Source organism: Rousettus aegyptiacus, unplaced genomic scaffold, assembly GCF_014176215.1.
Source record: "Rousettus aegyptiacus isolate mRouAeg1 unplaced genomic scaffold, mRouAeg1.p scaffold_m13_p_7, whole genome shotgun sequence".
NCBI classification, from domain to species: Eukaryota; Metazoa; Chordata; class Mammalia; order Chiroptera; family Pteropodidae; genus Rousettus; species Rousettus aegyptiacus.
The window spans coordinates 60,507,759-60,529,565 of NW_023416310.1; the positions used below are offsets into that span (position 1 = coordinate 60,507,759).

A 21,807-nucleotide genomic window follows, 5' to 3' on the forward strand; every position below is an offset into this window, starting at 1 on the left:
CGAGGCTTTCATTTCTCTCTTAACCCTGTTTCATATTAAAAAATATTTGCTAAGAAAATGAGCTCTTACATATTACCTGGGGATAGGAAGAATTCTCAACCTTTCTGTAAATATCAGATTTAGTAAGCTTTCAGTACTATACAAAGAGTTACTCTAACTAGGACTTTTAAAGTTAAAAGGGTCTCCATTAATAATGATGCTGGGTCGACAAGTGTAAATAGGGATTGTGCCAATGTCATCCAGAATATGATCACCCTGCATCTAGCTGAGTTTTCTCGATTCCATAATAATTCATTTTTTTCAAAGTTAATTTTGTTGAATCAAAATTAATTTCTTGCCTGGGTCCTATGAGCATCAGTGAACTATAATTTTGCACACTCTCTGTATCACAACCTTATTGAACTTTTAGTAGCCTCTTTTTGGCGTTGTATAGCTATGGTTTGTTTTTAATGAAATATAGCAACCAGACCAGCAAACAGAATTTTAGGGGAAACTGGGCATTAGGAAATTTTCCAACAGGTCAAATTTGTTTGAAATCTTCTTCCATCTCCCTTTCTGATCCCTTATGTAGAAATAATATACTTAGTTAGGAGTGAGTTCATTTTATGTTGTCTCCTAAAGGCAGATTCAGAACTATTTACTGAGCATCTACCATGTGCCAGGCACTATTCTAGGTATATATTAGTGAGCAAAAAAGACAATATCCTGCCCTGATGGAGCTTACTTTTTTTTTTTTTTTTTTTTTTTTTGATTACTTGACATTCAAGTTCAGAGTTTCTCTGTCTTGGTCACATATTAACCCTTGAAGCCAGCCTTCTTGTAAATGAATTCAAGGTTAATTTCTGGAGCTCCTTAGTATGTTTTGGCCTGTTTTAATAAATTATGCCAAATAGCGTGACATTCCTTTCTTGAGTCATTGCTAAAGGTACTGAATACAACAAGCACGTCTAGCATCGGATGGCGCTTCTGGGGAATGCTTCATCCAGGGAAGTAACTTGCCATGACCGCTCATTTTTCCTGATTTGCTTTAAGAGAGGTGTTTGTCTGGAGGACTAGGTCCTGGTATTGTGTGTGATATTCATAGCACCAAACTCTATGGGGTCCGAAGGGCCTGAGCTTAATGGCTTAATAGTGGCCAAGGTTTTGCTGTGGCCATGGTGTCAATCTCCTCTTTTTACCTCTTGCCCTCTGTCTCCTGCCATAAATGCTTCAGGCACTCAAATATTATATAGCATATTTTTGTATACTTGGCCAAGTGTTGTCATTACCTGAGATTCAGATCTATACGAGACTGAGAAGCCCTGTGGATGTTTTTCTTTCAGAAGAATACAAGCCTAAGAGGCCCGTGATTGAGAGTCCGGTTAACGAGACGCTGGAAGTGGTCTTGGGTAAGTGGCCGCCAATCAGGAAACACTGAAATTATAATTTTGAACTCTAGATTAAGAAAAACTGTACCTCTACTACACATAACCTAAGCTGTTTACTAGACACATCTGTAAATGTATCTTAAATGTTTCTTGGGATTTCTTGCCCCTTATGGCAGAAATCTAGCTATGTTTGATTTGCCTATCCTTGTTTTCGTATGTATACTTATTACCTATGAACACATCAGCCAGAGGCTAACTTCAACAGGCTTAAAATGAGAAATGTAATTTATTTGTCACAGGATGAATTTCTTATGACCACAGCTAAGCTTTTAGGCAGAAGAGTAAGACTACAAGCCAGAAAGATAGTTATTCTGGAGAAATACTTCTGAAGTTAGTGAACATTTTTTATTTCAAGACTAAAGAAGTCTTATAAGCATCCAAACCTGTACTGTACTATACAATAGCACTATTCACATGTGGCTATATATATATATGACCAGTGATTACACTATCAGCACAAATACAGAACATTTTCACCATCGCTGAAAGCTCTGTTGGAAACTACTGGTCTAAACATAGAAAAAGATTTTATATCAGAGTATCAAAACTCAGGGTGGCATACAGAATTCTTTTATGTAATAGTAACTGCGAGAAGACAACGAACTTCAGGAAGATGGAAGTGTGTGACCTATGAATTCTGTACTTGGCCAGTCGTTATTCATGGTGGAAGGTTATATAAAATCATTCTTAGATATAAACTAGCAAAGATGTGAAAATTCAAAATTAAATACAGCCAATAGAATCTAGAGCAGTGATTCTCAGCCTGTTTTATTTTTCCCCTCATGATTGCTCCCCTTTAGAGCCTAAAAAGACATTTACCTCAAATCCTCTTCCCTTTCTTGCGACTTTACTGCCACAGAGATATTGCTTATCTGTGGATGTGCTATGGTATTTTGCTGTCCCACAGCCCATTGCCATAGCTAAGATTTCCTTGCCCCCTTACTAGGAACCAAATTTTGCCCCATTGGCCATGAGAATGCATACTCGAGAAGTGTATACTTTAGAGCTTAAAGGTTAGGTTGGGGTGATCTCCAAACCCCAAAATAGTATCCTATTAGGAAACAAATATTTTAATATATCACATTGATCAGTTGCACGCATCACCTTGTCATATTACCCTGAAGCACGTGAAACAGGCATTTGGTAAGATTAAATACAAATTGCCAATAAAATGTCTTAGACGAATAACAATAATCGAGGGATACTTCCTTAACTTAACAAATAAACACCCATTCAAACCAATAATCACCAACATTCTTAATGGTAAAACACTGTAGTAAAGCGTTAGGCCTATAGGCATAGACATTCTCATTGAAGTCAAGAGCAAGGCAAAGCTGCCCACATGACCAGTGTTACTTAACATGAGCTGCAAGTGCCCAGATATTCAATCAAAGATAAAAGAAAAGAACCAAGGCATGCTTACTATAAAGGAGAAGAGAACTTCATTATTATTTTCAGATTATATAATTATGTACCTCCAAATCTCAAGAGAATTACTAGGAAAAATTAGAATTAATACTTTATTAATTGGACAGATATAAAATTAATATTTGAAAAATATTAGAGTTGTTTAGCAGTAATCAGCTAGAAAACATAATGGGAAAAGAGATCCCATTTGCAATAGTAAATGTCATAGAGATGTCTATAAAAAATCTTAGCAAAAATTTTTAAAATACACGGAATTTGTGAGAGAAGAAAAAAAAACAAGCAAAAGAGGAAATCTTGACATGAAAATCTAGAAAAATTGAGAGAGTTAAAGCACACATTCTCAAAGGAGGGGTGGAGCAGTGTGTCCAATGGGGAGAAAAAAATCTGAATCAACAGATGTACTGTATGTCTGCAGTATTAATTTATGGGGAAGGTTGGCAATTAGGATAAAAGCATCTCATAGAGCTTTAAAGGGAGCCATATTGAAAACAATTTTGAGCAACACCAATTTAAAATGGAATAATAGAGATATGTATGTTTTTTCTATGCAAATAACTAGAAATTACATAGATATTGACTCTCAGAATTATGCTACAGATTTGATGGAATTCCAATTAAAAATGAATGGGTTTAAAAATCGGCAAGTGATTCTAAAATTCACCTGGGAGAATAAAATAATGAGATTATTATGATAATGTTGGGAAGAAGAAGTCTAAATGCTATTACTGTTTACCCTACTCTATAAACTACAGTAATTAGGAGTGTGTTACCGTTGGCATCAGTATACACATTCAGATCAATTGAGACAGTCCCAAATAAATAAGAATTTACTTCATGATAATGGTGGTATTACAAATTCATGGGGAAAAGATTTATTATTTAATAAGTAGTTCTGGGAAAATCAATCAGCTGTTTGGCTAAAATCATTAAGTTAAAGCTCTTCCTTATACCATATCCAATTATATTGGAGACAGATTAAAAAATTGAAACAATTAAAACAAAAAAATGAAAGTATTATATGCCTGAAAGAAAACTTATGTGGATATTTTTCTGATTTGGTGGTAGAGAGGGCTTTTAGGAAAAAAATAGTGAAAAGATAAAATAAAGTTATAAATTTGACCAAATAAAAACAAAAATACCTACACCAAAGAATTTTCATAAACAAAAATGAAACGAAAACAACAAATTTCCAAGGGCATTTGGAATAGTTTTCATATATGATAAAGAGTTGATATCCTTGGTGAATAAAGTTTTCCTACACATCGGTAAGTTTATAATATGAGAATGCAATTAAATAATGGATAGTTAGCATAAAGAGCAGTTCTTCAAGGCAGATGAACACTAAGTTACTGAAAAACATGTTAATTCACAATGTATTCAAGAAATGGAGATGAAAATTCAAATGGAATTTTTTTCTTCTCTGAATTGGCAATGACTAACCAAAAGATGTTTGGTATCTGGCAGTGTTGGGGATAAATGTCACTTGCACACGCCGCTGGGCACAGTGTAGATTGGTACAGTCTCACAGGAGGGAGGAGTTGGCTTTTAAAATATGTCTCTTTTAACTCAATTCTTCTTCCACCTTTTTGTTCAAAGTAATACCTCAGAATATGTACAATATTAATGTATAAGAATGTTTATTGGAATAATAATCATAATAATGAAAAATTAGAAACAAATTGTGTTTAGCAATAGGAAAATAATTAATTATTATATATCTATATTATGAAAATATTAAGCAGCCATGAAAGGGCCTATTTTGGAAGGCTAATTGTGCAAGCCAAAATTCCCATTGCAACAATAATTACAAACAGTAGACAATAAAACCCAGTTTAAAAAATTTCATATGTGTACAGAGAAGAAAAAGAACAAGATACATGAAATGACTAATAGTGGTTATCTCTGTGTGGTATCTTTTAGGACAACTTTTCTTGTCCTTTGTGCTTTCCTATAATTTAAAAATTTTATCCAATAGCCATTCTTGAATATAGATCGGCTAAAAATCAATTAATGTTATATTTAAAAATACATTGCTTTGTAGGATCCCAGCTTCAACTGATATGCAATGTGACTGGCCAATACAGTGACGTAGTCTACTGGAAGTGGAATGGGTCAGTAATTCATGACGATCCAGAGCTGGTGAATGACTACCAACAGTACGTATGCTGAGAGCTAGCCATGCACTAGAGAAGTTTTTGTGTTAAATTGCATGCCATCTAATAGCAAGGGTTAGTTGGCAGTTGATTGATCCTTATCCCTTTGCTGCCCATATTGAGTTATGCTAAGGTAAACAGAATTTATAAGACTTTGTACACTTAAGGTAAAAATATGTGTCATTGTTGTACAAATTTAGGACTACTTGGAAGGCTTTCTCTAAATTCATTTATATATGTTGCAACATTGCAATGAAAGAATTTTCCTGAATTAACCTTTATGTTATCTCATTTTTTAAGTAATCTAAAAAGGACTCATTGCATGGGGCCGAGAATCATGCGCTCCACTGTTCAAGTCTCTAATGGCTCCCTATAACCTCTCTAGGGGACATACTCCTGCCTCCTTAGCATCACCTTTAAACCCCTGTCATTAGCCCAGTCCACTTTCATGTCATATATTCTTCTCTGTGCTTGGTGCTTATGTCTACATTTTTCTTCTTGGAAGCTGGTAATTTTAATTTGATTTCTCTGCTACTGGGTCTTTTACTGGCAGTGGATTTAGGGCTATCACATCTCAGGTCAGTGCTGCTAACAGCCTGATTGTTATACCTGTGCTTAGGGCTGGCGATTATTTCTGCGACCAAGAGATAAACCATGCACATGTGTCTTATTTGTAGTTGATGCAATTTACTTAAATAACTTTACTCTCCCATTTTTGAACAGAGTGGAAAATCCTTCATCCAAGAAAAAGAATACCATCCTCATAACGCTTAACATTTCAGAAGTGAAAAGTAAATTTTACCGGTATCCATTTACCTGTATAGCCAAGAATACATATGGTATAAATGCAGCATATATCCAATTAATATATCCAGGTAAACAACAAAACTATTTATTGGAAATGTAATTGTGTTTCACCATGGTAAGAACCCATGACCATGTGGTTTACAGTGTTATTTTCTCAGACCAGAACTCTCTAGGATTCCTTTAAACCTAGGTCACTTCTATTCCTTGTTCATTCTCAGTCAACTATTTTTTCTGGGGAGCTTTTCTGTCTTGCCTACCATTAATCTGGCTCTCTGCTCAGTCAGATGAGGTTAGAGCCACTGTTAGGTACTTCCATAGCACTATATGACCTGTCATAGTATTTATCCTACTTAATTTTCTTTATTTGACTGTAAATTCTGTGATGCAGACTATTTATCTTACTAACTATTCTATTTCCAGAGCAACTTAAGTCTGGTCACCACAGGTACCTAATGAATATTTTTAGGTGAATGACTACATGATGAATGCACTGGGGAAGTCTAAATGTCCACTTTTCAGAGAGGATGTCAGAAGTTATTGATTTTCATGAGTTGTATAATCAAATGGTATAGAAAGTATTTGTAACACATTTTAAGAGTATTTGCACTTGAATTAAAATAGTGTATTTATGAACGTGTACATGGAAGAAAATCCAAAAGGACCTACAGATCAACTATTAGAATTAGTAAATGAACTTAGTAAGATCACTAATCTATGTATATATATATGTAGTGTTTCTATGTATGTCTATAAATGCCAATAACTAACAAAAGTTAAATTTAAAAGATAACATTTATAATAACAAACAAAAGTTAAATTTAAAAGATAAAATTTATCATAACATCAAAAATTATCAAAGGAATAAATCTAGCAAGAGCTGTTCAATAAATCTAGCAAGAACTGTCCAAGACCTCTGTAATATAAACTAAAAATAAAATGAGATAAATTGGAGACCTATATAATGTTCATAGATTGAAAGATACAATATTATAAAGATGTCAGTTCTCCCCAAGTGAATCTACAAATTCAAAACAATTGCAATCAAAATCTCAGCACTGTTGGTGTAGGTGTGGGTGTGTGTGTGGGTTTATTGTTGTGGGCAGGTTTATTCTAAAAGTCACATGGAAATAAGGGCCAAGAATAATCAAGATGTTCTTGAATAAAAACAAATCTGGAGGATTTATAGTACAGATACCATAATCTTATATGAAGCTACAGTGATGAAGACTGTAAATGTAAACTACCTACTGAGCCAATTGGATATTGGTATGAAAAAGGGTCTATCTTGATTCTTACTTTATACTCAAATCAGTTGCAGATGGATCAAAGACCTAAATTAAAATAGTCAAATAAGAGAGCTTTAGGATTCTCCTTCTCGATTGCCAACATGGCCCGTAACATTTAGAAGTCACTTTCTTCTTTATTTTTTTTTCCTTCTTCTCTGCTCCTCCCCCTTACCTCTTTTCACTTCACTCCTCTGCCCCTTCCCCACTGTAATCATTGACTGAATAATTAGCAGCAAAGCCAGGAGAACTGCAAAAGTGTGAACGGCTCTGTGTGGCACACTAATCTACTCTTTCTTTGCCTCAGTCATCACCTTTCCCCAGCTGACTCTTCTACCTCCAGGAACTTTTCTAGGCTTTTGACTGACTTTGGCTCATTTAACTATGGGATGCTCTACCCTGTGGTCTTTGAATCTTTCTATGTGATCTTATATTATACTACATAAGTGGAAATTTAAAACAATGCACCTTAGTTTACATAGTATCCATCCAAGATGGCTTTGTACCCTGGTAGCCATTATGAAGTGATAATGAATGGGTTAACACTGGCTGGGATTTGAGACTGTAGGTCAGTCCCAAATATGGGTTCTCTGGAATGATAATGTTTAATTTGCTATGTTCAGATTTTTAATTCTTTTGGTTCTAATCATTTTTTCTCTCTTTTCTGCTATAGTCCCCAATTTCCAGAAACACGTGATTGGTATATTTGTTGTGTTAACAGTAGTCATTATGAGCTCTGTTTTCATCTATAAAATCTTCAAGGTTGACATAGTACTTTGGTACAGGAATTCTTGCTATGATTTTCTCTCCCAAAAAGGTACAGTTTGTATTCTATGCAATATTTTCTTGTTGGAAAGAGGGGTTAAGGGATATATAAGATAACTAAAAGTTTTTAATTAATTGTAAAATGAAATGTGAATATACAAGAATAATAGTTGTTTATAAATATAATTATAGTTTCATAACTGAAGGGACTGAAAATGATCGTTTTCTAACCCACTGCTTTAGTGTTAATAACAGTGGGATAAACAAGTATTTTGAGCATCTGTTTGTAAAATCAGTCACTCAGAAGCCATTGCTGAAGACATGCTCTGCTGGGTAAAGCACAGATCACCCAAGATTTTTCTTTGAATGAAAGAAAGGGCTCGATTTTCATGCATCAGGGAAGCACTCTTTCTTTTGTTTAAACCTTGCAAAAAAAAACCTACTACTACATTAATATACAAAAGGAAGAATAGTAGAGTGCAGGGCTGAGACATCTGGGGAAGAAGCAAAGAACAGGGAAATAAAGATAGTTCCCATACATACAGAGAGGTAAAGAACTCTGCATGTGAGTGAGGTGGCCATCAGATAATGTAGAAACAACTTTGTAGTAAAACACAATAAATAGAAGCTCATAAGAGTTGAGCACTTAAAAAGGGCATTTTACTTCATTCATACCATCATACAAAAAAATCAGTAATTCATTCTGAAATGTATGTTTGCAATGTTGTCTTAACCAAATCTCTTATTTTTCCTTTTGGTTTTAAATACATTACATTTGTTCTTTAGCTTCAGATGGGAAGACCTATGATGCATACATTCTATATCCAAAGACCCTTGGGGAAGGGTCCACCTCTAACTCAGATATTTTTGTGTATAAAGTCCTGCCTGAGGTCTTAGAAAAACAGTGTGGATATAAGCTGTTCATTTATGGAAGGGATGACTACGTTGGGGAAGGTATGAATATAATAGGGAAAAAGTAAAAATCTTTTTTTAAAATGAATGTACTAAATTAATTGGGTTGATTAAGTTGAGCTTTGTCTTTCTAGAAGACTGTGGCATAGGTATACATATTTGGCACTTTTAAGAACCTCTTCTGTGGTGCATAATGATGATTTTCACATCATTAATTTAATGCAAAGTATTTACTTTTCTCATATTTTGTGAGAGCAACAATTAACTAAGCTTTATTTCATTTTGGAAAACTTAACTACTTAGATCCAATAATTACTTTATAACTGATATAATAAAATAAGATAAGAGTGGCAGAGGTCAAATGGTTGAAAGAGAAGTTTTTAAAATTTTTACTGAAAGTGTTCCAAGTCCTAAATGAAATATTCAGCATTTGTGAGTCATTTTTTTTTTTTTTTTGAGCTGGTCTAGAAAATGGGAAACTCCTTTAAAGTAGGTCAAGAAAAAAGAGCGTTAGAAGATATAGGCAGTGATGGATTGGGAGGCATCTTCTGGGCTTTTGGTTCTGGAAAGAATGATTATAAATTGAAATTTTACTTACTGTGCCATCCTTTTGCTTTTCAGACTTTGTTGAGGTCACTAATGAAAACATAAAGAAAAGCAGAAGACTGATTATCGTTTTGGTCCGAGGAATATCGGGATTCAGCTGGCTGGGGGGTTCATCTGAAGAGCAGATAGTGATGTACAACGCTCTCATTCAGGCTGGAATCAAAGTTGTCCTGTTGGAGCTGGAGAAAATCCAAGACTATGAGAAAATGCCAGAATCCATTAAATTCATTAAGCGGAAACATGGGGCCATACGCTGGTCTGGGGACTTTACAGAGGAGAGGTTACAGTCTGCAAAGACAAGGTTCTGGAAAAATGTCAGGTACCACATGCCAGTTCAGCAGCGGCCACCTTCATCCAAGCACCAGTTGCTATTAGCGGCTACTAGGCCAGATGCTAAGGAGAAGCTGCCAAGAGAAGTGCACCTACCTCTTGGGTAGCAGGGAGAAGCTGGGCTCCGGAGTTCCTTGGGTGACTCTGGTCTCATGGCATCGCAGGCTGGGCTGTGCCTCCACTGACTTGTACAGTTATAAAATGCACCTGTATCTTCCCTTATCCTGGCCATCACCTGGAATTGGATTGTTAAAGGAGCAGGCTGTGGTGATGATAAGCAGTCTGGGGCAATGCAGAGTGGAGGGTTTTGGGAGGGCTTTTAAAAGGGCAACAAAGGCCCTCTGTGTATGTTTGAACTGTGGAGAAAAGGCACTAGGATATCAAATGAGAAGAAGAAACTTGCAGAAATGCATATCATCTAGACACAGTTTTATGAGGTCATTTACAGCTCAGAGGTGGGGCTGTGGCTTGGTCTGGGGATTGCAGGGTCACTGGCCCTTGAGTGGCCAATGAAGTCTCAGGATGACTTGCTTCTCAGGGGAAGGCCGAAGTTTTCTTGGAGAACCTTCCACTTGCCTTTTCCATAGGCACGGTCAGCCAACAGTCAGTTGCCAAAGACTGAATTTCATTTTACAGACCTTTAAAACTGCCATTTCCTTGAACAAAGGGATTCTTCAGGAGTTGAAATAACCTTAGCTTTCTGCTGGAGAGAGAATTTTAAGAGAAAGGGGGAAAGAGGCTTGAGCCACTCTTATCCAGTCGCCACCGGAAGGACCATCTTGTTTCACCTTAGTCTTCTGCATTCCACTTGACTCATTACTTCTTTGGAAGGACAACATCCAAGTCACTTCCTCCTTCAGCTCTGTCACGCACATAGCCCACAGATTAATCATCCTCCACAAAACGCTGCTCCCATCTCATCACCTCTCGCCAAAGCACCTCTGAGGGGCTCTCCTGCTTAAGGAGGGAAAGCTCAAGTTCTCCCACTAGCATTTCAGTTCCATTGCCAACCCCCTAACCTGTCCACACAGCCGTCCCTGCTCGTTCTGCAGTGCGAATTTCCAGGTCGGCCTTGTGAATCTAAGAATTTGCCCCCAGGGCTCCTCCATCTCTGCTTCTTCCTGTTTCCGCTCACCAGAATGCCTTCTCAAATTTTCTCCAGCTGACCAGAATTTTGCCGAAATTCAAAATTTACTCCAACTGCGTTTCCCCCAAAGATACCCAAGGGATGCTGGCTGTCTCCTCTCAGTCCCATGGGACTGACTGTTGGCTGTCACTGCATGACAGCCTTGTTCTGTCTCCACCTAGAAGCCGGCCTTGCTCCCTGTGTGAGAGGCTGTGGTTTGTGTCTCTCTTTGTTGTCCTTAGTGCCTTCACAAGTAATTTGTACATATGACATAGATTGTGTGGTTCTTTATTGTTTAAAATGTTCACAGATTACCTTATTTAATGTTTGCAATCATCCTGATTTAATAGACAGTACGTGACCTGCTGTAAAATGATTACAACTCAGCACTACGGGATACTGGGGCTTGCACCTCTCATGCTGGCCTCTAGTACAGCGTTCTGGAGGTTTGATCTCAGTCCACGAATGTCCCTTTCATTCCTACCCTGGCACTTTTGTGAGAAGAAATGATAGTTTTCTAGGATGGTGGATGAGTCTGAGAATGCTTCTATTTAGAAACCGAATTGCAAACTTTTATTTTTTTAAAAGATTTTTATTAAAAATAGCTAACACATAATGTTGTATTAGTTTCAAGTGTATACCATAATCATTCGACATTTATATATCTAAAGAAGTAAGTGATCACCATGATTTGTCCAGCAACCATTTGACACCGTACAACTGTCACGGTGCTATTGACCGCATTCCCTATACTGTACACCACATCCCCATGACTTGTTTGTTTTATACCTGGAAATTGGAACCTCTTATTCCCTTTTACCTTTTTCTTGTTTTTTAAAAAATTTTTCTCTCAGATGGGGGTGGGATAGGGTGGGTGCTAGGTGAAAAAGGTGAAGGGATTAAGAAGTACAAATTGGTAGTTATGAAAGTCATTGGGATGTAAAGTACAGCATAGGGAGTATAGTCAATAATATGTATTGCAATAACTATGAATAGTGCCAGGTGGGTCCTAGATTAATAGGTCCTAGACTTCATGAATTACATAAATGTCTCACCACTATGCTGTACACTAATATAAAATAACTGAATGCCAACCAAATTCCAGACTTTTCGCTGTTGAAATTTTACAAATTATGTCTAGATTTTATGAAAAATTTTCTGCTTTCAGATATTTCTCTAAAGGTGAATGTTTCCCAGTAAATTTAAAAAATGAGAGCAAATTGCATTTTGGGTTTTTTTTTGGTATTGGGAAATATTTTGAAAAACTCGATAGTATACCTCGGTGCACTTAGAGAAAAACCCCGGAAAACAGTAAAGCTGTGTTTGTGCCATTTACCAAACGGCACGTGCCGTTTTAAAAGTTTTGGGAACATGTATTTTTAATATTTAATATTATGAGTGAACACCAACTTTTATTTGGTGCTTTTTTCCCCCCAAAGTAGTCAGAACCTGACAGAAACAGAGTTTCATGCCTGGACTCTTCTCTGTCCATCTGCTTCCTCTTGGATTTGATCTGCCAGCTTTTGAGTGTCAGGGCTGTTTTAGAACTGCTGTTATTAAAGAAAGTGCCTTATTTTCGTCTGGCAGCACACACAGACTGCAGCCAGGAGTCTCTGGGGGTGGGCAGCTGTCATGTCCTCAGAAGGCCAATTAGATGCTTTAAATGTTGCTGAGCATTTTTAGTTTGTCATCTGTAAAATATATTTGCATGTGCAGTGCCAAGAAAGCCAATTTTGAAACAGAGTTAGGGGCAAAATTGGCCATGAAGTAAGGGGGTGGGGTGGGGAACAATCAGGAACAATCAATGGCATTGCACCTGGAATTCCAGGAGGGGCAAGAATCAAGGATAGGCCTGGGTAGAGGAGAGGCCCCAGTAGGAAAGTGTGATGTCACGGTGTCAGTTCAATCTCCAGAGGAAGGAGCTACATTCCTAGATTCCTGAGAACTTCCTTTGTTTAATCATCAACCCCTCCACCCCCAGCCGCCCCGCTGCTCCCACCTCTTTTAAGCTCTTCTTTTTAGAACTTCTCCATTAATTAGATTTTACTGCATTTCTTGATGGTAATTATTTTTTCTTGTCAGCCTGAGTGTTTAAGAAAATGTTGCACATGCACCGAGGTGTTTCATTTCTAGTTGTTAGAACTGACTTAACAGAATTTATATTTTCATTCTCCTGACTCTCTTTGTTTTGTTTGCAATAAAATAAATGACATTTTTGATAAACTATGTTTGTACTGGTTCATGATGGTTTCCCCCCAACCCCGCCCATTTGTATGATTCTGCAGCAGATACCAGATATTTTTATATAATAAAAACAGCAATTCATGTACAGCATGTATCATTGATCAATGGACTGTACTTGTTTTCAAATAAAATTGTCAAAACCTGGTATTGGGTATTCGGAAGACCAGTTTCCTCGCCCACCCTGTCCTGGGCTTCCCTGCACATGCCTAGGGAGGGCAGGGGTCATGAGCCATACAATGATCTGTACTCTATTTGCTTGCTTCTAAATGGATTAAACCTTGAGCCTTATTACTATTAACCCTTTCCCCGTCAGACAAACAAGATCACCATTTTTAGAAACTTACATTTTACAAAAGGTTTCTTTTTATTTTCCCCTTTGACCCAGGAAGTAAACATAGCTGGCAAAGTTGGTGTCCAAAATAATGAGCTCGAATGTGCACAAATTCTGGTGATCAGGGACCCCTTTACACCTACCTTGTCAGTGTCTCTTTATTCTGCCTCATAGAAATTCTAACAAGCAGGCAACTGCTCTCAGCACCTATGGAGAAAGACAGAGATGGCAGGTCAGTTCAGAGCTGGGGTGGGAGTCCACTAAAAATCTTGCCTCCACCATCTACTTGGTGTGAAAACTTGGACAAACTCTTTGCGCCCCAGTTTCCTCACTCATAAAATAGGAATAATATCTAATTCATAGAGTTGAGTAAGGATTTAAAAGATGAAATAGATTTTGACAAGCACAGTACCTGGCATATAGCAGGTCCTCAAAATGGTAGCTTTGTTGTTAGCAAGTCTAAGAATTCTATGAATAGTAGAATTTGAAAATAGAATAGATAGAGAAGAAACAAAACTAGAGGTGATGATTGACACCAAGGAAGCAAAGAATCCTAAAACTAAGGACAAAGTACAGGATAGCCAGATGAAGTCGTACAATGTGGGGGCCAGGAGCTCTGCTGTCCCCTCAGCCCCAGGCGTTTCTGTGTCACCCATAGCCAACAACTGACATTCACATTGATGCCCTGACAGGCCCAAACTTTAAAGGATGTTTAATGGTCTAAGTAAAAAAAGGGATGGTTTAATACATTCCCAAGGGATTTTTCAATAAAAATTAAAAATGTAAGAACTTACATAGAACTTTAAGAATCAGTTCTCCAGAAAACTTGCTATACAGAATTTCTCACTGGAAGAATTCAGAGAGCTTTTAACCATATTTTAATTATTTTACCAGTTAATGCATTTTTTTTTCTTTTTTTTTTTAGCAAACAGAAAAATCTATACTAGTAGCCATGTCAGGTTCCTTTTTTTTTTTTTTTTTTTGTCATGAGGATTTTTATTCCTCTTTTTACCAGATAACTTTTCTTCAGAATAGCTTTTTTGTTCTTGTCTTTGGAATTATTTCTCAATGTAGTTCTAACTGGTGGAAAGAGACTTGAATGTAAATTCCTGCATGGTCACAGTTTTGAAACTAGTGCAAAGCATTTGGTTGTTTTGAATCTCCATTTTCTCATCTGTAAAATAGGACTTGCCGCTTGATTCATACAGATAAAACAAACAATTCATTTATTCAAAATACATCATTTTCAAATTCTGGGGTTTGGATTGTGAAGGGGGAAGGAAGCATATAATTTTGGTGTTAATGTTAAAAAATGGTTATATCTACAGCCATGCCACCCTGAATATGCCCGATCCCATCTGATCTCGGAAGCCAAGCAGGGCTGGGCTTGGTCAGTACTTGGATGGGAGACCACCTAGGAAGACTGGGTGCTGTAGCCATAAAAAACATAAATAAATAAATAAATAAATAAATAAATAAATAAATAAAGATAATATATTTTACTTAATACAATTTTAGTGAGTCAATCTGGCTTGGTATTTTTGACACAGTAGGTTTCCCAAATATTAATGGGATGAATTTAAGGTATCACGCAATTATAAAATCAAAGATTTCCTCACGCTAAATTTGTCAGAAGGAAATCTTTTCTCCTTTGAGGCAAGAAACTTTGAATGTGGTGAGTTCAGCATATGTGGAAGTCAGAGAGTGGCAAGCAGGAAAGAGAGTGATTTGGGCTCCAAAGGGGAAAAGTTGTTTCTTTTTTACTAAAAATGCACAAATGAATCATGACAGCAGCAAGACTTCATAAAATAGGAAAAATAGATTATACTTGAAAAATGTACATGAGAGGTGAGAAGGACTATTTTTGGAGGGTGTGTGTGTGTGCGTGTGTGTTAGATTTAGGAAAAGGTAGAGTTACATGAAGTAGATGACACTATTTAAAATGAATTAACCTTTCAAAACAAAAACATGCTCTTTTTCAGTTTGCTATTAAACATGCCTTACTCTTTTTAAAAATTTTATTAAATTTATTGAGATAACATTGGTTAATAAGATTATATAGGTTTTGAGTGTACAGTTCTTTTTTTTTTCTGAATAGGAAAAGTTTAACCAGAGAATTATTATAACAGAAGAATATCAACCACCTAGGTAAAAACAACTCTAAAGGATACAAGGAAAAATTACAGGGAGCAGCCTCTACCTCTAGGATCGAAGTAGAGCACTCAAAGAAGGAACAAATCTGAATACCCACGTCCTTCCCCTATTTCTAACCCAGTGCTAAGATCCAGATCTTGTGAAGAAGAAACAGCTGTCGTCAGATGGCAAGAAGTTTGCTGGGGTGCCATGCTGGTGGAACTTAACTCACTGAGAAGCTGCCCATGGAGGTGGTACAATAGAAAGCCACCCTCTGCGGTACGGGGAAAAGCTGTCTTCCAGGAAGGTGCTGTACTTTTTGCTGGAAAGCTTCCCCAAAAGAGATTCTGCACTGGTGGATTTTGAAAAAATGTTTAATTTTTAAATTATAGTCAGCATACATATTATATTAGTTTCAGGTGTGCAGCATAGTAATTAGATATTTGTGTATGTTATGAAGGGATCACCCTATAAGTCTAATACTCATCTGATACCATACATAGTTATTATGATATTGCTGATTATATTCCTTATGCATACTCATGACTATTTTGTAACTACTAATTTGTACATCTTAATCCCTTCACCTTTTTCACTCAGTCTCCCCAACACCTTCCCATCTGTCAACCATCAAAATGTTCTCTGTATCTGTGAGTTTGTTTCTGTTTCATTTGTTTGTTTTGTTCTTTAGATTCCACATGTAAGTAAAATCATATGGCATTTGTCTTTCTGTGTCTGACTTACTCACTCCACTCATCACAATACCCTCTAAGTCCATTCATGTTGTTGCAGATAGCAAGATTTCATTCTTTTTTTATGGCTGAGTAATGTTCTATTGTATATATGTATTACCTCTTTATCCATTTATCCATTGATGAGCACCCAGGTTGCCTCCACATCTTCGCTATTGTAAATAATATTGCATTGAACATATGAATTTACATGTCCCTTTGAATAAGTGTTTTGGATTTCTTCAAATAAATACCCAGAAGTGGGATTACTGGGTACTTCTTTGTGTCTTGTTAAAGCCTTTGTTGTGAAGTCTATTTTGTCTGGTATAAGCGTTGCTAACCCAGATTTTTTTTCCATTTCCATTTTCATGAAATATCTTTTTCCATCCCTTTACTTTCAGTCTGTGTGTGTCTTTTGATCTACAGTGAGTCTCTTTGTAGATAGCATATGTTTGAGTCTTGTTTTCTTATCCATTCAACCACCCATCGTTTGACTGGAACATTTAATCCATTTACATTTAAAATACTTTATGATATATATGTAGTTACTGCCATTTTTCATTCATATTTTTTATTTTCTTTTCTCCTCCTTCTCCTCCTCCTCCTTCTTCTAACATTTCTTGTAATGTGGCATGGTATTGATGAAGTTCTTTAGCTTTTCTCATCTGAGAAGCTCTTTATCTGTCTTTTGATTTTGAATGACAGCTTTGCTGAGTAGAGTAGTCTAGGTTGTAGGTCCTTGCTTTTCATCACTTTGAATATTCCTGCCAATCTCTTCTGACCTACAAAGTTTCTGTTGAGAAATCAGCTGACAGTCTTATGGGAGCTTCCTTGTAGGTGACTAGTTGCTTTTCTTTTGCTGTTTTTAAGATTCTCTCTTGTCTTTAACCTTTGGTATTTAAATTATGATGTGTCTTGCCATGGGCTTCTTTGGGTTCATCTTGTTTGGAGCTTTCTATGCTTCCTAGTCTTTATATCTATCTCCTTCAAAAAGTTCGGGAAGTTTTCAGTCATTATTTCTTGAAATAGGTTTTCAATTCCTTGTGCTTTCTCTTTCCTTTATGGTATCTGAATATGTGAATGTTGTCCCAGATGCCCTTTAAACTAACTCCATTTTTTTGAATTCTTTTTTCTTGTTCTGACTGGGTGTTTTCCGTTACTTTCTCTTCTTAATCACTGGTTTGATCCTCTATTTTGTCTAATCTACTACTGTTAATTCCACCTAATGTAGTCTTCATTTCTATAATTGTAGTCTTCATTTCTGACTGTTCTTTTTTATGTTTTCTATCTCCACTTTTATGTTTTCTATCTCTTTGCTAAAGTTCTCACTAAGTTCATCTACTCTTCCCTTAAGTTCATTGAGCATCCTTATAACCAGTGTTTTGAAATCTGTATCTGATAGATTACTTGTCTCCATTTTGTTTAGTTCTCATTCTGAAGCTTTGTTCTGTTCTTTCACTTGAAACATATTTCTTTGTCTCCCCATTTTGGCTGCCTCCCTGTATTTGTTTCTATGTATTAGGTAGATCTGCTATGTCTCCTGGTCTTAGTAGAATGGCCCTATGTAGTCAATGTTCCATAGAGCACAGTGGCACAGTCTCCCTGGTCACCTGAACTGGGTGCTGTAGGTGTGTCTCTTGTAAGGCTTGTGTTTGCTCTCTTGCCGTAGTTGAGTCTTGTTTGCTGTTTTCACATCAATGTAAAGGATTGATCCACTGACCGATTGATTTTGAGGACTTGCTGGTTAGGGGCTGACCCTATAGAGCAAGATTTGTTTTAGCAGGGCTCTGGTGCCCTTCCAGTCTGCCCTTTGGGTGTGTTGTCCTCAGATGCAGCCCCGGGTTGTGGTATGGCTTAGTAAGAAGCAAGGCACTGGCATGCTGGTTCCAGGGACTCTTGGGAGGGCAACACAGGCCAAGTTCAGCTGCAGCCTGTGCACTACTCAGGGCTATTTGTCATAAGCCACCAAGCAATTTGCAGATGGCTGCCACCCATGCTGGGCTTGGAGGTGCCTTGAGAGGCCAAGCCCTGAACTGAGGCCAGCTGCCATGAGTGGGGGGCTTGGGGATGCTCAGCAAGAGGTATGGGACATACTGGGGCCAGAAGTTGCTTATTTGAGTTTTATGAACCTTTGAGAGATTTCAGGAAAGTCTTCAGCATGAGCCAAGACAGCCTATTTGTATGGAAAAGACTCCGGAAGCATCTTGGGTAGGGCAGAGTCTCAGGGAATCACCTGGGTGGGGCGATCTGTCAGCCAGATTGATGGAGACTCAGATATGGCAGCCACTTGTGCCTGTATGCCAGGAGGAGAAAGAGCTCAACAAAAGAACAATGCTATGCCAGCACTCTGCTGGGAGAAAGCTATCCCTCCATCCCTCACCCTGACACGAGACAACTCCATTCCTCCAAGTGTGTCCCTGGTGCCTTTTGAGCTGAGGTCTCAGAGCTAGAGCTCAAAGTGAGTGAGTTCATCAGCACGGGCCTCTTAAGAGGAATGTCTGGGACTCCAGCCACTCTTTGTCTTATTCAGTCACAATCTCCCCTTGTTTTCATAGCCAGAGGCTGTGTGGACTTCTCTTCCTGGCACTGGGATCCTGAGTTGAAGCACCCAGTGTGGGGCCAGGATCCTTCACTCCTCTGGGAGGACCTCTGCAGTCAAGATACCCCTCTGATTTTTAACTGCCTCATGCAGGTGTGGGACCAGCCTGTTTCATGTTCTACCCCTCCTTGCAGTCTTGAGGTGACTTCTTCTGCATGTCCTTATTAGTAGCACTTCTGTTCAGCTAGACTTGAGGTTATTCTCAATGATAGTTGTTCTGTAGTTTAGTTGTAATTTTGATGTGGTTGTGAGAAGAGGCAGCACAGTGTTTATCTACTGTGCCATCTTGACCGGAACTCAAATGTACAATTCTATACTACATCTTCTGTATATTGTATTGTGTTTTCACCAGCAAAATCTAGTCTTCTGTCACCATATACTTGGCCCTATTTATTTTCTTCATCCTCTCCCCACCCCTCTTTCCCTCTGGTAACCAACTTGCTGTTGTTCATGTCTGTGACTTTTTGTTTGTTTGTCTTGTTTGTTTGTCGCTTTCTGTATATCTTACCTAAGAATGAAATCTGTCTGACTTACTTCACTTAGCAACAAACATGTTCATCTTAATACTTGTTGCTCAGATTTCTTCTAAGAAAAGCTTGGCTGATTAGAATACATAAATCTGGTATGTTCACATTAACTCTGAAGCCCAAACATTGACACAGCAGTTACTAAACTTGCAGCAGTTAGACCAGTTAAACCTGTACTACTTGAATGTAGACTCACAGGTTGGCTAGCACTTCGCTCAACCAGTTGGAAGATTAATTTACTCACAGGGAAAGTCAGTGAAGCTGTTTTTTCTTGAAGCCTTTGACCTGGAAGTGATCCCAAGTGTTACCTAGTTCATGGTTCTAGGTCTGGCAAAGGCCTCATTGATACCATCCCACAGTATTCATTGGTTTTTCCTTCTTAATCATATCCTGAGAATGATATTCTTCAGATTTCTTTAGTGAGAGGATACAGCATGTTTAACAGCTTTTGTGGGACCCCACTTCTCCTTTTGCTCATGTGATAATCCAGCCTGGCTACCTTTCTTTTCTCTTTCCTCAGTCATATTGCATTGCTTATACTGCTTACCTTGAGACACAGTTCAGCTTCTCATTTGCTTTCACAGCTGTGGACAGTGGCCATCTATCTGAACTCTTTATTGTTAGATGATATTCCATAATTCTACCTTCCACTCTATATTGGATTGCTTCTGAATTCTTACGGGACCCCAAGTCCTCCCTCACATTGCAAAATTTAGGGGAAATAGTTTTGCTTTCAAGTTTACTTCTGTATTGTTTAAAAAGTACTAACCAGGTGCCTAACATTATAGTAGAAGCTGACAAAATTACAAAGTAAGGAAAAACAAATCAAGCTGTAGAGAGTAGTGTGAAGAGACAGCTGTTGAGAAAACAAACTCATCTGATAGAGGCTGTTAAAATTCCCGACTAAAATATATGGACTTTACAATTCGGATTTGGTATATGAGAATTACTGGAGGTTCTTGGATTGGATAACATTAGGCATGAAGAAAAATAGTAGACTGGAGACACACTCTTATGTATTATGTGGGAGAATCAGGAGGAAGAAGATTAGAAAAGGAGGCAGTTAGGAAGTTGGTACAGTACCCCTTTGTGAGCTGATTGTATTAGAAACATTCTTCTTAAGTGCATTACGCAAAACACTTTTTGTATTATGGAAGAAATATTGGTTGAAGAGAATGCTTATAGGCCTACAATTTGGAATGGGCCACTTTACAGAGAACTCATTCCCTAAGGTGAATAAACTCTTGGCAGAGGCTTAAAGAGATCCAAACACTGGATGTGCAACTTGTGTCAGGAATGTCTCTAGAGGAGTATTGTGTCTGAGCCCAGTCAACCAGTGCTGGGGTGGGTATGGGGGTGTTATACAGCCGTGTGTGTGTGTGTGTGTGTGTGTGTGTGTGTGTGTGTGTAAAAAAACAAGTCATTAAATTATGAGGGCTTGAAAGTGTTGATTATTGTGTCATGCAGTGCCCTATGTATAAGGAGGTACTTACTATTCACCCAAGTGATAGTCAAACCTTGGGTTCTGTTCCAACCACAAATTCTCTGAATTTAATTTAAAATAGACTAAAGTTGTAGAAGAGTAGAGAAATATTCAAATGACTCCCAAATAGGTCTCCACATGTTCCTCTTCACTGTCATCAGCCTGGACCTAGCCATGTCACCTCTTCCTTGGTCTCCTGCGGTAGCCTCTTAACTGAAGCCAAGTTTCTCCTCTCGCCACCTTACCCCTTATGACTAATTCTTCACACAGCATTCAGCATGAATTTCCTTTGATATTTTGTTGAAGTATAAACTATATTTAGAAAAGAGCACGTATGTTAACAGCTCCATGGAGTTTTGCAGACAAAACACACCCATGTTGCCAGCACCCAGATCAAGAAAAGAAGGTGAGCACCATCAGAGCATCACCATCATGTCCCCCTGAAGTCACTTATTGCCCTGCCCCAAGGGAAACCATTGTCCTTACTTTCAACAGCACAGGTTAATTTCCCTGTGTTTGAATTTCATGTAAAATAAACCATGTAGTAGACTCTTTTGAAAAATTAATTTTCAAAATTAATGTTTAAAAATCTATAGTGTTCTAATACTCTAAAAATGAATTTTCAGAAAGATAAATGAAAAAAGCAATACGTTTCTCTTGCAATTGCAATGAAAAGAATAAAACACCTAAAAATAAACCCGATGAAACACAGGAAGGACTTACACACGGAAAACATAAAACACTATTAAAAGAAATTGAAGAAGACACAAAGAAATGGAAAGATATTCCATGTTCTTGGATTGGAAGAATCAACATAGTTAAAATGACTTTATTACCTAAAGCATTATACAGATTTAATGCCATCTCCACAAAAACCCCAATGGTATTTTAAAAAGAGAGAGAGAGAGATCATCAGATATCT

General features: G+C 37.5%; 1 protein-coding gene and 1 pseudogene across 3 annotated transcripts in view; both read left to right on the top strand.

Annotated features, from left to right (window-relative positions):
- The window catches only part of IL1R1 (interleukin 1 receptor type 1), a 58,067-nt gene extending 44,839 nt beyond the window's left edge, over window positions 1-13,228 (top strand). For all 3 annotated transcript variants that reach the window (XM_016120769.2, XM_016120771.2, XM_016120772.2), the window contains exons 7-12: window positions 1,323-1,388; window positions 4,897-5,011; window positions 5,732-5,883; window positions 7,772-7,915; window positions 8,650-8,817; window positions 9,397-13,228. In XM_016120769.2, the coding sequence (XP_015976255.1) occupies window positions 1,323-1,388; window positions 4,897-5,011; window positions 5,732-5,883; window positions 7,772-7,915; window positions 8,650-8,817; window positions 9,397-9,818 (1,067 nt within the window). In that variant the 3' untranslated portion in view covers window positions 9,819-13,228. The remainder of the gene's footprint in view (window positions 1-1,322; window positions 1,389-4,896; window positions 5,012-5,731; window positions 5,884-7,771; window positions 7,916-8,649; window positions 8,818-9,396) is intronic.
- A 1,504-nt stretch (window positions 13,229-14,732) lies between these two features.
- Window positions 14,733-14,851, top strand: LOC118606343 (annotated as a pseudogene).
- Window positions 14,852-21,807: the final 6,956 nt, after the last annotated feature.